This window comes from Neomonachus schauinslandi, chromosome 1 (assembly GCF_002201575.2).
Source record: "Neomonachus schauinslandi chromosome 1, ASM220157v2, whole genome shotgun sequence".
NCBI lineage: Eukaryota > Metazoa > Chordata > Mammalia > Carnivora > Phocidae > Neomonachus > Neomonachus schauinslandi.
In genome coordinates this window covers 95585531-95604403 of record NC_058403.1, presented here as the reverse complement: position 1 = coordinate 95604403, position 18873 = coordinate 95585531, and the positions used below count along the sequence as shown (strand labels likewise).

The window sequence follows — 18873 nt, the reverse complement described above, 5'->3', positions numbered from 1 at the left end:
AAAGAAAGAAAGAAAGAAAGAAAGAAAGAAAGAAAGAAAGAAAGAAAGAAAAAAGAAAAGAAAAGAAAAGAAAATGCTAAGTTTGTGGGAAGGTATTTATAGGTATCCAGTAATCAACATGATGTGTGTATGTATGTATGCTGCACTAATGAAGAAACACTGAAAATTCAGTGCTTAATACAAAGTGGTTTAAGTATGCAGTGATTCCAGCAGGTCTCCAGAGTAGCTCCTTTCCAACCAATGAATCAGAGATATAAAACATCTGCCTTTATAGCTATGCTTTTGGAATACTTGGCTTCCTCACAGCAGTGGCAGGATAGGGAAAGTCAGAGGACTGGACATTGGCTTTTAAATGTTTGAGCCCAGAACTGTCATATGCCACTTCCACTCAGAGCCTAACATGACTCTACCCGGTTCTGAAGGGAATAGGAAATTTGAAAGAGCACATGGAATCCAGTGGATAATATTCATTATCCTTCTAAGCCACATGATATCCCCATTTTCTAGAAGAAAGGATACATTTTAACAAACTCACCCAGTGCTTCTGATGCTTACTTATTACAGTTGGAGAGCCACTGCTCTTTGGCACTGAATACAGGTGCTCACCTAAGGGTGGATAGCAGTGACATCCAACAAGAATATTCACACCACAGTGACTTAGCAGTTGTTAAAACCACTGGACCTGTGGACCCACCTACAGAGAGGCTGAATTTGGTCATGTGTGTTTCTTTAATGATTTTCCAGTTGGTTCTGATGTGCACTCCTGGATGAAACCACTGAATTAACAGTTTTTAAGTTAGGACAAGTAGAGAGGGTCTATATAGCATATACAGTCACCAATGGGGACAAAAGGCAGCATTTATTGTAGGGATTAAAAGCACAGGCAAAGATGTAAGCTTTCTAGTAGGGCTAGTTACTAAATTCCTCTCTGCCCTTGTTATCTGTTAAATAGAGTAATAATAATGTGAAACTTATATGGTTATTGTGATTATTGGATATGATAAGGCAATTAAGGATTAAGCACAATGCCTAGTGTTAGGTGTTTAACAAGTGTTAGCTGTTAATTTATCACTATTTTCATTGATAAGATAAATTAGATAAAATGGCAGGCAGGAAGGAGAAACCCTTAAAACCACAGCCTCTGTATAGCGGCTAAAAGCAAATAATTTGGAGTCATAAAGTCTGGGTTCAAATCTAAGTTTCATTCATACCTTGGGCAATTTATAAAAACTGATCTTTGTCACTAATTTTCTCATCTGGAAAAAGAAGAGAAAAATTAAGAGAGGACCGAAAGAGATAATACATGTAAAATATGTAGGACCGTGTCTGGCACAGAGTCAGTTTTCAACACATTATTATTATAATAATGAGGCCATAACTCATTCAGGGATTCTTCACAATCACCCTTAACAGGTCCATTAGAAAGTGAAATCCATGTAAAAACACTGACTTTCCTGAACAATTTAAGCACAGTTTCTTTGCTGGAAAGAAGTCCTACGAGCATAATCCATGTTTTCTTCTTTGCTCCGTGAGCATGGGTTAGGAACTCAAGAAACTGAAGTTCAAGCTTGACCCTGTCACCAAGTAACAAGTTGTGTGACTTCAGTCAAGTTTGTTACTATTTCTGAACTACAGTGGAAAGGTGAGTGGCATCTAAAAGAATGAGGATTAATTACATAGATCAAAATTCGAGGAAGCTTGTCTCTTGCTAAAGAATCCATACAACAAGTCTATTACAAAATATAGACATGAGCTGATGAAAGCTTATCTAGCACATCTTGGGATCAGTAGTCAATCTGAATAACAACCAGAATTTGGTGTAAATCCAATTTTAAATAACTGTAAAATTGCCTGTCACCTAAAACAAAAACAAAAAAACAAAACAAAAACTTGGCAAGGTTTTGTATTTTTAGCCTCTCTGAAATTCTGACTAAAATAAAATTGTTATATTGCATTGTGTTATTTTTTTTTCTTGTTTCTCCCAAATATTCATTCATTTCCTCAAATGGTAGCAATGCCCAGAAAACAACATGGTCGAACAATCATTCACACACACACACACAAAAAAATAGTCTTCAGTGGAATCAAAGCAGTCTCCTTAAAAGGATTTTTACAGTCAAGATGTTTTTGAGTCATAAAAAATAAAATTCAAATATTAAACAACAATGTGATAAAATAATCTATAAAACTCTATAGCTCTAGTTAAGTCTATGAATGACAGTCTCCATGATCATGTATGACAGAAAATGTCTACTCTATTTTCCTTAGCTTACCCCAGAGTTGCTCCCCTGTAGAAGAAGAGATTTGGGTTTATTCTGACTTTTACTAATCTCTTTTGTAGAATGATTATTCCCTCTGGGTTCATCTGGATTAACTTCCTTGATAAACCGATGGGCAACATCCAATACATTGGATAATATTTGAGATTTTGCCTGTGAAAAAAGAAACAAAATAGTTCTAAAAAGACTAATATGTCAGTCTAAGTAACTTAGATACATTAAATCATATTTTTATTATTCTATGATTACTAAAATCCAATACATTTTATTTAATATTTCAAAATACAAATTGACATTTATATCAACCAACATAATAGTGATAGCTGCCAGCTATCGAGGAGCTGGTTTGGTCTCATACTACCCCAAGTATCTTAAAAACATATTTAATCTTCAAGTCAACTCGAAAGCATTACTATTTTTGTCTCTGTTTTAAGGATAAAGAAATGAAAGCTCTGATGGTTTAAATAACTTATGCCTGGTCACATGGTGAGTGGGTGGCAGAGCTGGGAAATCACCCCAGGTGTGTATAATTCTAATGACTCATAGCCTTTCCACTATGTCAACCCCAAATAGATAGATGTGTTATTTTTGTACAACATAGCTAAAGAACTAAATATAGCTGATCTAGTATGAGCCTGAATAAGCAGTAATGAGTATCCTTGGTGATAAAACATCTTTAGAAAGCATTAACTATTCAAAAGTGCACATCAGGAAGTGCCTTTTACCTGTAGGTTCCTAGTAAACTCCAAGTTGTTCCTCATTTAGTATCTTTGCTCATCAGTTTCACTTACCAGGGAAGCCTTCCCTCCTCTACCATTTTCTTTGCCTGGCAGACTCCTACTTCTCCTTCTAGATTCATCCCAAATTACTCCCACAGGTGTAGGAACCTTTCTTTGTCCTCTTCACGCTGGCTGTGTGAGGGGCCCATCCTCTGTACCCTCTTCATACCCAAATTAGATCTCTAGTAGCCCATACAATATTGATTGTACATCACCTTTTGGTGTCTATCTATTCCTTTTTTTTTTTAAGTCTAGAAGCTTTATTGATACTTTGCTTTTACAGTTCACCATATAAGTTCAAATAAGCTAAAAATCTTGTCTTCTTAAATCTTTCTATGGCTACCACAGTGCCTGGCATATAACGTATGGTAAAAATAAGGTGGTGGGGAGGGAGAGGAAGAACTGAAGAATTAAAATAAATGAGAAAAAAAATTCAAAAAACCTCTTCACGTGCCTTCAGAGTAGCTGAAAAGGAAAAGGCAACTCTTGGAAAGGGCCTGTTCTTTGAGGGGTCTCCTATCAGCAACTATTCTGATCTGCCCTAGGACTCTGCAGGATTCTGGGTCCCATTTGAGCTTGAACCAAACAACCTACAGGGTGAGACTCTGAAAACCTGATATAAGAAAGACAAGCAATAAGTCGTACTCCTTTAGCAAATGTCCTCAAGACAGAGAATAATTTCAGCAGGGATTAGAAATAATTATTTTGTACTTTCTCATGGAAATATTCGTATTTTTAAATTTTCATCTAGTTACCTAAATAACTAGATTACACTGAAACTTGTTACACTGATCTGTTAAGATTCACTGCAACCTCATTCTGGAATAAACCAGTGAAGATCAAATTAATTAGTATTATTTCATGCTAAATTAATGAATTATCTACGAAAAATGACTAATGGGATCTATGCACATTTATATATACATATATGTATGCACAGATATCAGTGATATCTGCTTTAAATTTTCCCAGTGATCTATATAATCTATATATCATTATTTCTATATCTATAACCTATATAATCGTTATTTTTGTTTTGTTTTGTTTTTGGTTTTTTTGTTTTTTTTTTTAAGATTTTATTTATTTATTCATGAGAGACAGAGAGAGAGAGAGGGAGAAGCAGGCTCCCAAGGAGCAGAGAGCCCGATGCGGGACTCGATCCCAGGACCCTGGGATCATGACCTGAGCTGAAGGCAGACGCTTAACCATCTGAGCCACCCAGGCGCCCTATAATCGTTATTTTTAAGAGAAATTCAAGCCAATGGTAATGCTTTACCAAAACAAATATTTTTTTCTTAAACAGAGTAGTCCAATATAAGCCTGATTTTAAATTCCCTAGAGATCTATTGATTTCTAAGGTGGTTAGAAGGTCTAGTTTCCATTTTACACATTCTTAAAAGTAGTAAAAACAACAGTATTAATTTTTCATAAAATTATCAAGATAGAATTATTATTCAAATACATGTTGACTTACATAACACAAATCAAAGATTATTCCTGTCCTAAAATGAATTCTGCTATCAATGTTCCAATTAATTGTTATAACATTTTTAGGTAGCATTTTAAGAGACTCTGAAATGGCACACACACAAAAATGATTCCATTTTTAAATTTACTGCTAAAATATATGATAAACATCATGGATAATTAATAAAATGAAATGCTATAACTGAATATCTTAAAGTTCTATTAATTTGGTATAAACAAAATGCCAATAAATGGGAATTTTCTTTCCTTAAACATCTTCCATTTAAATATTACTTTTCTTAAATTTTTTTTTAATTTAAAAAATATTACTTTTCTCAGTTGTAAGAATGTAAATACATTTTTCTTATTCTTAAAATAAGCATGCAAGGAAAGGGACAGATACTATGATCCCCATTACATAGACAAGGAAACTCAAGCTCATAAAGCTTAGGTCAAAGTCAAATGGATACAAAATATTGCAGCTTGAGTTAGAACTAAGATCTTCCTTCTCTCAGCCTAATTCCTTTTCCCTACTGAATTACACTAATAAGATAATGTGTTTTACTTTTGATTTCCTGAGACTTAAAATATATTATATTTTATCTCCATAGATATGAACATTTTTCCTTCCTTTACAAAAAAATTGTAATTATATATACAATTAATTATATATATAATTGCTTATGCAGAGATTATATTGTTTAGTTTTTGTTTCTAACTATTCTGCTTATTTTCATGTTTGACTAGGCACTAGCAAATTGAAAGGAGAAACAGATTCTCCTTTTACTTGTCTCATCTACTACCTGGTGAGGAGGCAAGTGAACTTTGCAAAAACAAAACAATTTTCCTTCCTTTACAAAAAAAAATGTAATTATATATATAACTAATTATATATATAATTGCTTATGCAGAGATTACATTGTTTAGTTTTGTTTCTAACTTATTCTGCTTATTTTCATGTTTGACTAGGCACTAGCAAATTGAAGGGAGAAATAGATTCTCTTTTTACTTGTCTCATCTACTACCTGGTGGGGAGGCAAGTGAACTTTGCAAAAACAAAACTTCTGAACAACAAAATTAAAAGTATTCTATAAGAGTAAAATTCTAGAACACACTTAAAATATCTATCTCTTAATTAAGAGGTATAAAATTTAACAAAATCATTAAGATTAGAAATTTACCACACTACTGTAACTTACTATTTTAAAATACTTATAAGTTCCTAGGTATGTGAAAAATATATCATTTATGTGTTAACGATTTGCAACTTCCTATTCTCCAGATCCAATCTCCCATGCTTATTCCAGAGAAGAATCTATAATCTGGGTGGAGCTTATGATAGTTCAACAGAATGTGAGAAGTAGTAATGAATTTTACTTCTACTGGCAAGGTGGTAAGAAACTACCCCTTTTCCTGTTCAGCAAGCTTGCTAGATGGATGTACAGTGACCGTGGAAGTAACACATCTAAGATGGTGGTGCTACACATTAAAGTCCCCAAATCAAGAGGGAAGGAGATGTTTAAAACAGAGATGTCTTAGGAACATCCATGTTAAAATCTAGGTGAGTAAAAATTAAACTTGTACTGTTTTAAGCCAATGATATTTGGGGGTTCTTCTTCTACTTCAGCAAGCATTACCCTAATATATAGCCTCATATTTGGAACTATTCCTAACTGGATATTCTGTTCCACCGAGGGGAAAAAAAATGCTTTAAGGGCATTTCCTATTAAAAACACACATAAACATATTATTATTTCTATGCCTTGCCGAAGTTTTCCTCTCTACTTGGAAAGGGTAGCTTTCCTGTTATAATTCTATTTACCATTTTAGGCCCAGATCAAGTGTTATCCAGTTCTAATGTATCTCAATGGCATTATAAAAAATAGCTCAGAAGGGCAAATTATTTAATCTCTCTGAAACAAGTTTTCTTCTTCAACTAACTGCACCAAAATTAACATATTTTCTTTTTTTGTTGTTGTTTTGTTTTATGTGGCCTTATAATTCCTTGTTTACATCAGTACTAGAGCTTTGCTCCTCAATGTGTAATCTATATATCAGCAGTAGTAGCATCAACTGGAAACTTGTTAAAAATACAAAATCTCGGGGCACCGGGGTGGCTCAGTCGTTAAGTGTCTGCCTTCGGCTCAGGTCATGATCCCAGGATCCTGGGATCAAGCCCCACATCGGGCTCCCTGCTCTGCAGGAGGCCTGCTTCTCCCTCTCCCACTCCTCCTGCTTGTGTTCCCTCTCTCGCTGTGTCTCTCTTTGTCAAATAAATAAATAAAATCTTTAAAAAAAAATACAAAATCTCAGGTCCCACTCAGAACCACTGAATCAGAATCTGCAGCTTACCATGTAATTTGAATGTTCATTAAGGTTTAAGAATCATGTGTCATACCGTTCAGTTGCATTACAATTGGTTGAATACATCTGTCTTCCCTTTCATGATTATGAATTCCTTGAGAGAGGGGACCATGTCTTATTCTAATTTATCCACGTTTTTTATCACCTTCTTTTGCCTCTCCTCCCTGCAGCCCTATCCTTCACACTTTGCAACTAGAACATTGCTTGACACTGGTTAAGTACTGGACAAATGTTGGTTGAATCAAATATCACTGACTTACTGACATAAAGATGTGGTATATATATACAATGGAATATTATGCAGCCATCAAAAGGAATGAGATCTTGCCATTTGCAACGACGTGGATGGAACTGGAGAGTATTATGTTGAGCGAAATAAGTCAAACAGAGAAAGACATGTATCATATGATCTCACTGATATGAGGAATTCTTAATCGCAGGAAACAAACTGAGGGTTGCTGGAGTGGGGGTGGGGTGGGAGGGATGGGGTGACTGGGTGATAGACACTGGGGAGGGTATGTGCTCTGGTAAGCGCTGTGAATTGTGCAAGACTGTTGAATCTCAGATCTGTACCTCTGAAACAAATAATGCAATATATGTTTAAAAAAAAGAAGAAGAAGAATAAGAAGGTAGCAGGAGGGGAAGAATGAAGTGGGGGAAATCAGAGGGGTAGACGAACCATGAGAGATGATGGACTCTGAAAAACAAACTGAGGGTTCTAGAGGGGAGGGAGGTGGGAGGTTGGGTTGGAACACTACATCTAAAACTAATGATGTAATGTATGGGGATTAACATAAGAATAAAAAATAATAATAATAAAAAAATAAAATAAAATAAAAATAAAAATTCTATTTAAACATTCCTTCCCTATACCCAAGCTATCTAAGTCAGTATCAACACAGACAGGACCAATGGCATTGTTAATAATAGCATAAAAGGGAAAATCACTTACCTTTCTAAGCCTATAAAATGAAGACAATATCTACCTTACAGAGATGTTGTGAAAAATATACATCCTGTATGAAAATCACCTACCAAATTGATGACACAAAGTACTGCATCCAAATGGTTGCCACCATTTTATCTATATCACAATATACTACTTCTCTGTAAGTAAGAGAAATAGTTCAAATATCCCAAAAATAGGATTCCTATTCAATTCAGTAGACAGAGGTACGACATCTGACTATGGTATAGAGAAAACATCAGTAAATAATTCTATCCCCATAAAACAAATGTTAGACTGGATAAATTTTTAAAAAATATTTCAGGGCTCTGAAATCAACCAAAAGCTAACAAGAAGTTGAGAAGTATTTACTCAAGAAAAACGACTATGACATTACTGAAGAGCAGCAAAAATCTATGGCTCTTTCTTAGATCTCCTTTCCCAAGTTGGTCAATGTTACTAGGGCAAGACTGAACAAGGAGTGTACTTGATTGCTGGCAGAGGGCAGAATCTTAAAATTATAGTGGCATTATCAGTGAACTAGCAAATTTGGTTATAAATGAATGGGGAAAATGTACAGCTATGACAGCCTGAGGCTTTGGTCCCAATTAGGGTGAGCAGTGGACTACTCAAAACATTTAATGGGATGATTCTGAAAAGGAGAGAGTTATAGAGGGGCTGCTTAAAAAATGGAAATCATAAAAATGAACCAAATGAAAATTCTTGATTATAACCTAAATAGATTATGAAATATTTGAAATGGAAAAAAAATTCAGTGTACTTGAAGAAAGAGATAAATTATCTAATTTGAAAAGTAAAAAGTAAAAGTTTAAAGAAAATGAAAACAGCCTTACAGACCTACAGGACCGCATCAAGCATCTCACATACATTTAGTGAGAGTATCAGAGAGAAATGAGAAGAAAAATATATATGAAAAAAAGATGGTTCCAAACTTAAAAATTATTACTTTAGAAATCCAAGAAGCTCAACAAGCCCCAAGAAAGATAAATATAATATACAGAGATCCATACCAAGACAATTCATAATCAAACTACTGAAAGTCAAAGATAAACAGAAAATCTTGAAAGGAATGAGAAAAATTACTCATCACATATAAGAAAGAGCACATAAATATGAATAACAAACTGATTTTGTATCTGAAAAAAATTGAAACCAAAAAGCAATAGAATGATACAAAGTGCTAAAAGGAAAAAACTGCCAAAAATAAATCTATATTAGGAAAACTGTCCTTCAAAAATGAAATCAAACATATACTCCCAAATAGATAAAGTAAGAGATAATTCATTACCAGTAGATCGGCCTTAACAAGTACTAAAGAAAGGTTTTAAAGCTGAAAGGTATTAAATCCACCAGAAGGGGGAGCCTGGGTGGCTCAGTCTGCTAAGCATCGGCCTTCTGCTCAGGTCATGATCCCAGAATCGAGCCCCACATCGGGCTCCCTGCTCCGTGGGGAGCCTTGCTTCTCCCTCTCCCTCTGCCTGCCATTCCTCCCTGCTGGTGCTTGCTCTCTGTCAAATAAATAAATAAAATCTTAAAAATACATACATACATACATACATAAATAAAATCCACCAGAAGAAAGATAGATCCCCAGAAACATAAATATATGGGTAAAAATAAAAGATATTTAAATATTTTGTTTTTTTAATTTCTTTTAAAAACATAAAGCTATATATAGCAATAACATCGACACTATATTGTGGATTTATAACATTGATATATAATATATAACCTACACAAAGGAATGGAGAGAAAATAGAGTTAAAATAAAGCCAAGTTACAATATTTTACCACAGTCAGTATTAATGTGAAGTAAAGTGTTATAAGATGTATATTGTAATACCTAAAACAACCACTAAATAAATATGTGCATACACATGCGTGTGCACGCATACACACACACCCAAAAAAGTAATTTCAATTGAATGATAAAAAAAATCTTGGGACACCTGGGTGGCTCAGTCGGTTAGGTGTCTGCCTTCGGCTCAGGTCATGATCCCAGGGTCCTGGGATCGAGTCCCGCATCGGGCTCCCCGCTCCGTGCGGAGCCTGCTTCTCCCTCTGCCTCTGTCTCTCTCTCTGTCTCTCATGAATAAATAAATAAAATCTTAAAAAAAAAAAATCTTTAACACAAAAGAAAGCAGTAAGGAAGGAAAAAAGAAACAAAAAAGATAAGGCATAGGAAAAACAAATAGCAACATGGAAGATGTAAATCCAATTACATCATTAATTACATTAAATATGAATGGACTAAACCCACCAATTGAGACAGAAATTGTCAGACTTGGTAAAAAAAATAAAAAGCAAAAAAACCCTTCAAGACCCAAATATATGCTGTTGATAAGAGCCTGACTTTAGATCCAAAGACAAATAGGTTAAAAGTAAAAAGATGAAAAATATATATCTTGAAATTAATAATCCTAAGAATGTTGGAGGGGCTATATTAATAAGACAAAAAAAATAGGAAGAAGAGGGATATTTTATAATAATGAGTCAATATAAAAGGAAGCTATAGTTATATTTATGATCAATTATATCTATAACAATTACGTATGTAACAACAGAACCGCAAAATATTTCAATCCCTTCCTCAGAAATTAATGAAACAGCTAGGCAGAAAGTCAGTAAGGATTTAAAAAACTTGAAAACCACCATGAAGTAATTTAATCTAAGAGACAAAGAACCCTTGACCTCACAACAACAGAATATGAATTCTTTTCAAGCTAATATGGGACATTCTTTAAGATAGAATATATGCTGAAGTGCTAGGCCAAAAACAAACAAACAAACAAACAAAAAGGTAGACTATATGCTCCACATAAAATAAGTATTAATAAATTTGTAGGAATCGAAATCATAGAAAATACATTCTCTGGCCTCAATAACAACAAAAAATTAGAAATCAGCAACAAATAATTTGGGAAATCACAAAATATTTAGAAATTGAGCAACTTGCTCCTAAATAACCTTTGGATAAAAAAATAACTAACAAGGGATATTAGTAAATAATCTTGAATTGATTAGAAAGGAAGCATAACAAATCAAAATATATGATACAGTTAAAGCAGTGGTTAGACTGAAATTTATAGCTTCAAAAGGTTGTTTTGGAAAGGAAGAAGATCTAAAATCAATAATCTAGTCTAATCCTCACTCAAGAAAGTAGGCGAAAAAATCAAAGAAAAGAAGTCCAAAAGTAGGTAGGAATCAGAAAATAAAGATCAGAATCAATGAAATATAATAAAATTTTTTTAAAAATCAATAAAACTAAAATTGGGTTTGTTAAAAAGACTTGAAAATTTATAAACCTTTAGCTAAACTGACCCCAAAAAAGAAGAGTAAAATACAGATTAACAAAATCAATAATGAAAGAAAGAACATCAGTATAGACCTATAGATATTAGAGGATCATAAAGGAATCTAAAAACTTATGCCAATAAATTGGACAACTTAGATTGAATGGATAAATTCAATGAAAAACACAAATCACCTAAACTTACACATGAACTAATAGAAAATTAGAATAGAACAATAAGGTAAAGAAACTGAACTAATAATTCAAAATCTTCCCATGAAAAAAAATTCCAGACTTAGATTGTTTCACTGGTTAAGTCTACCCACTATTTAAGGAAGAAATTATACCAATCTAACACAAACATTTTCAGAAAAAAGAGAAAGAAATACTTCTAAGTTCATTTTATGAGGCCAACACAACCCTGACACCAAAGCAGACAAGCACATTCCAGGAAAATAAAACTACAGGCTAATATCCCACATGAACTTAGATGCAAAATTCCTTCACAAAATATTAGCAAATCTGTTCCCCCAATACATAAATTATTAGTCATGACCAAGTGAAATTATATCCAGTAATGCATTTTTTTTAAAGATTTTTATTTATTTATTTGAGAGAGAGAGAATGAGAGACAGAGAGCACGAGAGGGAAGAGGGCAGAGGGAGAAGCAGACCCCCTGTTGAGCAGGGAGCCTGATGTGGGATTCGATCCCGGGACTCCAGGATCATGACCTGAGCCGAAGGCAGTCGCTTAACCAACTGAGCCACCCAGGCGCCCCTCCAGTAATGCATTCTTAACCGGACATCTAAAAATCAAGTATTGTAAAAAGGCATATTAATAAGAGACAAAACAACATGATCATTTCAATAAAAACAGGGAAAAAGAAGCAGGGAATACAAAGGGACTTCCTCATGGTAAAAGCATCTATGAAAAACCTGTAGCAAACATCACAACTATTGGTAAAAAAGACTAAATGCTTTGCCCTTAATCGGGAACAAGGCTAGGATGTAAACACTTGCCACTTCTATTTAAATTTGACTGGTGGCTCTAGCTAACATAATAAGACAAGAAAAAAAAATTAAAAGCATCTAGATTAAAAAGGAAGAAGTAAAACTGTTTTTTACTTGTAGAGGATATGATCCTGCATGTAGAAAATCCTAAGGTATCTAAAACAAACAAACAAACAAAAACAGCTACTATAATAAGTGAATTTATCAAGGTCACAAGACTCAAGATCAATACTCAAAAATCAATTATATATATATATATATATATATATACTAGCAATGAACAACCCAAAACTAAAATTAAGAAAAGAAGTACCCACAGTAACTTCAAAAAGAATAAAATACTTATGAAAACATTTAACAAAAAAAGTATATGAATTTAAAACTAAAAAGTATAAAACATTGATGAGATAAATAAGATCTAAATAAATGGAACAAAATCATGTTATAGACTGAAAGACTCAATATTGTTAAGATGGCAATTTTCCCCAAATCCATCTGTATACTACACAAAATCTTTATCAAAATCGCATCAGGATATTTCTTTGTAACAACTGACAAGCTTACCCTATTATGTATATGGACACAATGAGATGTCATCTCACACCCATTAGGATGGCTACTATCAAGCAAACAAAGGATAACAAGTGTTGGTGAGCAGGGGGAGAAATTAGAACCCTTGTGCGCTATTAATGGGATTGTAAAATAGTTAAGCTGCAGTTAAAAAAAAAAAAGGAATTTCCTCAAAAATTAAAAATAGATTTAACATATGATCTATCAATTCCATTTCTACATACATATTCAAAATAATTGAAAGTGGGCTCTCAAAGAAGTGTCTACATACCCATGCTCATAGAAGAACTGTTCACAGTAGCCAAGAGGTAGAAGTAACCCAAGCATCGATCAAGGTATGAATACATAAACTAAGTGTTCATAAATATGATCCATAAAATAAAAAATTGATAAATTAAGGCTTTGTAAGAACAAACTTAATCTGTGAATGCCATACATTCTATATCAAAATTCCATCAGGTTTTGCATTTCTTTGGGGTTTTTTATAGTAATTGACAATCTTATCTTAAAATTTACAGCCTTATTCTAAAATGTATATGGAAATGCAAAAAATCTAGAATTAGTATTTTTTAAATTTCATGTAAAAAGCCAAGCTATCTGGATTAGGAGAAAATATTTGAAAATCATACATCTGATAAGGACTTACATCCAGAATGTGTAAAGAATCCTTAAACCTCACTAACACAAAAACAAACCATGCAATTTTTTTTTAAAGGTTTATTTATTTATTTATTTGACAGCGAGAGCAGGAACACAAGCAGGGGGAGTGGGAGAGGGAGAAGCAGGCCTCCCGCAGAGCAGGGAGCCCGATGTGGGGCTCGATCCCAGGACCCTGAGATCATGACCTGAGCCGAAGGCAGACGCTTAATGACTGAGCCACCCAGGCGCCCCTAAAGCATGCAATTTTATTTTATTTTATTTTATTTTTTTTATTTAAAGATTTTTATTTATTTATTGAGAGAGAGAGTGATAGAGAGCATGAGAGGGGGAGAGTCAGAGGGAGAAGCAGACTTCCCGCTGAGCAGGGAGCCTGATGCGGGACTCGATCCCGGGACTCCAGGATCATGACCTGAGCCAAAGGCAGTCGCTTAAACAACTGAGCCACCCAGGCGCCCCGGGAAGCATGCAATTTTAAAATGGCCAAAAAATTTGAATCAACATGTCACCAAAGACATACAGATGGCTAATAAGCAAATGAAAAGATGTTCAACATCATTAGTCATTAAAGAAATGCAATTAGAACCACAATGAGTTATTATGACATAGATACTAGAAGAGCTATAATGCAAAACACATTTGACAATACTAAGTTTTGGCAAGGATGTGGAGAAAATGAAACCCTCATATGCTGCTGGTGGGAAAGGTAAAATGTTACAGATATTTTAGAACACAGTTTGGTATCTCCTTAGAAAGCTAACAAATACTTACCTTGGGAGTCAACAATTCCATTCCCAGATATTTACCTCAAAGTGATGAAAACAGTCTATACACAAAGATCTGTACACAGATAAATATTCGTAACAACACTATTCTATAGTGATGCAGGAAGCTACTTATCTATTATTTTTTAGTCCAAATTCCTTTTATGTTTTAGTCCAAACTTCAAAACACCAAAAGCCTAAACAATCTATATATCCATCAGTTGATGACTAGATAAACAAAAGATGATATATCCACACAATGGAATATTATTTAGCATTGATAAGGAATGAACTCCTACAAGGAACATGCAATAATGTGGAAGAACTTTATGGTAAGTGAAAGAAGTCAGACACAAAAGATTGCATAGGAATGATTCCATTTATATGAAATTTTTAGAGAAGATAAATCTATACCAACAGAAAGCAGACCAGTAGTTGCCTGGGGCTAGAAGTGGGAGCAGGGGTTGATTGCAAAAAGTACCAGGCAGTTTTTTGTTGTGATGAAAATGTTCTAAATCTCAGTTGTGGTGATTGTTGCACAGGTTTGTAAATTTACCTTAAAAAATCACTGAATTGTACACTTACAATGTGAATTCAGTGTGTAAATTAAACCTCAATAAAAAGAGTTTGGACTAAAAAATAAATCAATAGACAATTAGCTTCCTGCCTCACTAGGTCTAACTGCAGCGGAGACTTGTATTAAGGTGAATACTCAGTTTCCCGTAATGTCCCCTTCTATGCTATTTCTCCCTGACCCACAGTAGTGCTCCTCTCTGCCAGTCCCACCATGGGAGACACAATCAGTCAACATATTTCTGTCCTCTGGGCCATAGCTCATTGGACAAGAAGTAAGCACCTAGTCTTCATTGAATTCATGAGAACTTAGATTTGGAATCAAGAAAGCAACATTTGTTCTCTCTGTCACTGATGCTCTATAATCTAATTGATAATTTGTTAATTATAAGAAAAGAATAAAGTAGATACACAGGAAAAAAAATAAAGTTGGAAGTGGAAGAAGAAGTCTGCCTTGGTTCTCAAGAGCTTTCCAATTTCCAGTCCTGGTTCTGAATATGACTCAGCTGCATCATCCCTACTCCCATACACCGGAAGACATCTTTGAGGCCTTTAGCAACAAGAAACAATTCTTTGTTCCAAACTAGTGCAAAGAGACCTAACTAATATAAGGATCAGTACTTCCTAACTGGGGCAAGGAAATGTGAAAGTGTGGGAAGGTGTTTTGGGTTTTCACACTCATTGTAGAGCATTACTGATATTTAATGGGTGATAACCAGGTTTAATGAGTATTCTGAAATCTGAGGAATGGTGTAGCTCAAGAAAAAAGTTCCTGCCCAAAATACTCAAGAGCATTCTTACTGAGAAATAGTTACATAGACCTAGCCTTCAGTTAGCAACATTTTTTAAAAAATTAGAGAAACCCAGTAAAAAATCACAATGCCACATATTAAAAAGTAACAAACAGACATTCCTTCCAATTAATGAGTAGTACTTCACAGGGGTAACCACTATTAACCATTTGGTATATACCCCTGCAGTCTTTTGTCTCTGCTTAGATGGACACACCTAGATTTGCAACACAAAACATACTATCTTTCACTTAATAGTATACCAACTATCATCTTTAAGTAATAAGTAACCAGTGAACAAGAATGTTAAGGTTGTTACAAAACACTTAAAATAGATACCTATGCATATTAAGTATCAAACACTGTACCTTATCTATTAATATTATCAAATTTTAAAACTCAGAGATAATTACATTTCCAACTTCTAAATATGAAAATTTATATGTAACAGTACTAACAGGTAGCAACAGAAAGGGGGGGGGGGTACTGAAAATGAAGAAAATGACCTGTGCAACTTTTCTACATGCTAAAAATGTTTAAAAATCAAACCGAAACAGCCTTCAGGGCAGATAGTAAATCATATATCTCACTGTAGGATAGAAGCTTAAACTAAAGCCAAAGAATGTGATTTACTGTCAGCATTTCCAGATTCTCCCCCCAATCCTTCACTACACTGTGTGATGGTAGGATTTCATCTGGTAACTGTTCTAAATTCTTACCTGAACTTTTTTCTCCCTAGAATGATATTATCTTTCAAATTACACTCTAGAAGAATTCATCACTCTGACAATGTATCATTAATCAAAAGTAAAGAAGGTTGATATTTTATAGCATTTTAGAGTGGATGGCACCTTGTAGAAGTTTAGGTCCAAGAGTAAATTTTTAGTTTAGTTAGAAAAACGATATACATGGGCGCCTGGGTGGCTCAGTTGGTTGAGCCACTGCCTTCAGCTCAGGTCATGATCCTGGAGTCCCTGGATCGAGTCCCACATGGGGCTCCCTGCTCTGCAGGGAGTCTGCTTCTCCCTCTGACCCTGCTCTCTCTCATTCTCTCTCTCAAATAAATAAATAAAAAATCTTTAAAAAAAAAACGATATACTTTATGGTAGTGTCAGTGCTTCAAAACTCTAAATTCCATCATTATCCCAAACCCTGGCTATCCAGCAATAAATATTAATACTCATGTTGACAAAGCCATGCCTCCTTATGTGACCCAGAAGTTTCAACTCAAAGAAATTCACACATAATTTAGATCTATGTTACTTCCTAAATTCAGGAAAAAAAAAAATGCTGGAATGTCTCTTTTCATGGTGTTAACTTCCATTGATTTTCCAGTTGCAAAATTTTAGAAGAGATTTATTGCAACCACAGGCTTTTATTAAAACCTGTTATTTCATTTGTATTTGATAGGCAAATAGATACAGAAATACACACATATAAACACAGAGAAAAACTGTGTTAAGCAGAACTTAAGAACCATTATGAATTCATTGATTGCAGTGACTGTTGAATATAGGTAGAACTTGGATAGCTGTCAACTATAAAATTATTTCAGAAAGACCAAATTATGCACTAAGGGGAATTTAAAAATTATATATGTTATATGTTATATTATATATATATATATATTTTTTGGCCTGGCTTTTGAGAAAACACTTTCCTCCCGTATTGGGAATATTTCCCATGTACAGCTTGTTCTGGTTTCTTTGATGTGAATTACCTCATATGCAAATGGTAAATAGGGGAATGATGTCAGTAGAACTGTGGTGTTTTATTGATTATTAAGTTTCTCTTTTCCAGCACCTTACTGTTTTGAGACAATCGTGGGCAAGCTGTCTCACAATTAAAACCCAAACCTTAGCAATATAGGAAGACCTTAGGTAAAAAGCTGAAAATCTATAATAAAACTTCCCCTTTGTGCAGAACTATTTTAATGGATTTAACAACCATGCATTCCACTTAGTGAAGCTATCTGGAAAAAATGTGAGTGCAGATGAAGAAGCTGATTTAAAACAATGGATTAATAAAGGAGGCAACAGTTTGATTCTGATTTTTCATTTTGATGGATTGATCTCTGTTAGAAGTGAACTGCTCCCAGGATCTACATCACAGAGAAGGAAGCACAAATCCTCAAGGTATGTATGTTAATGGTATGGAAGGATTGTTAACTGTTTTTGTTAGGGCTGTGGTTACAAAGTGCCATAGGATTTGAGTGGCCTTCCCTAAACTCCTAAAATTATCATAGATCTAGGATAAGATGCAATAAGCCCACTGGGGCACCTGGGACACTCAGGAGGTTATATATATTATATATATATATCTTCTATTTCTACACAAAATTGTTATTTTGCTTGTTTGATGAATCCATCTTTACAGATTATTTTAGTTCAAACTTGTTCCCTAAAAACAGGCTTTACCATAGAGTCAACTCTGCATTTCCTATGAAAGTTGAAGAAGGAAATATCCATAAATGATTTTATCAAAGGTTTCATCTAGTGTTGGGAACAAAAGAAAGAGAAAAAAAAAGTTAACTTTAGGGCAACTAGAAAGGCAGAGAAGTGAAGATGGGAATTTCCATATAGTAGAAACTGGAAAAGAAAAACAATTTGGGTAAAAGTTCCCATATAAATACATGAAAAAACAGGAGAAAACTAAATATTTACAGGGTGAAAGAATCTTGCAACAAGGGAACTCACAACAGAATCATGTTTAAATACAGTTCTTATCATCATCTTTCTAAAAACAGATATGGTATTTGCATGAGTGGTACAAAAATATCAATGGTATAAAAAAAACTGCTCAGTGCAAGCTAGATAAAAATCAAATTCTGGAAGTGCAAAATTCATGTGGCTAAAATTTATTGCTTATTCTAGCATCATTTAAGTATAACTTTAAGTAGAACTTAAAGGACCCTTGGATTTACCTTACCTCTAAAAGTTTAATGAAAACCACAGATTTTATTAATCAAAGATTTATGTATTAGTATTCCCCCTTGACACATAAAGAGATAATAAAAATAAATGAGGACCTGGGCACATGCTCCTGATTATAAATGCAGTTTACGGAGACAGCAGTTCAAGACAGCTATGTAGGAGGATCCTGACCTCACCTCCCCCCACGGACACACCAAATCCACAGCTACATACAGATCAATTCCCTCTAAAAAAAGACCTGAAGATCTGAAAACTAGCTGAACAAAAGATAAAGGGACCACATTAAGACAGGTAGGAGAAACAGAGATGTACTGTTGCAAAATCCTCATCTCTGGCATGCTGACCCACTCCTGTAGTCTCACTACAGCCTGCAGGCTGGCCCCACTCACAAGCTTTCCCACCTACAAGCTGGTGGGCTTGTATCCTA

The 18873-nt window shown here is 34.3% G+C and overlaps 1 protein-coding gene across 1 annotated transcript in view; it reads right to left on the bottom strand.

Annotated features, from left to right (window-relative positions):
• The window catches only part of ZBBX (zinc finger B-box domain containing), a 108733-nt gene that overhangs the window by 51780 nt on the left and 38080 nt on the right, over window positions 1–18873 (bottom strand). Inside the window, 1 exon segment of the mRNA XM_021702633.1 lies at window positions 2274–2432. Within this exon segment, the coding sequence (XP_021558308.1) occupies window positions 2274–2432 (159 nt within the window).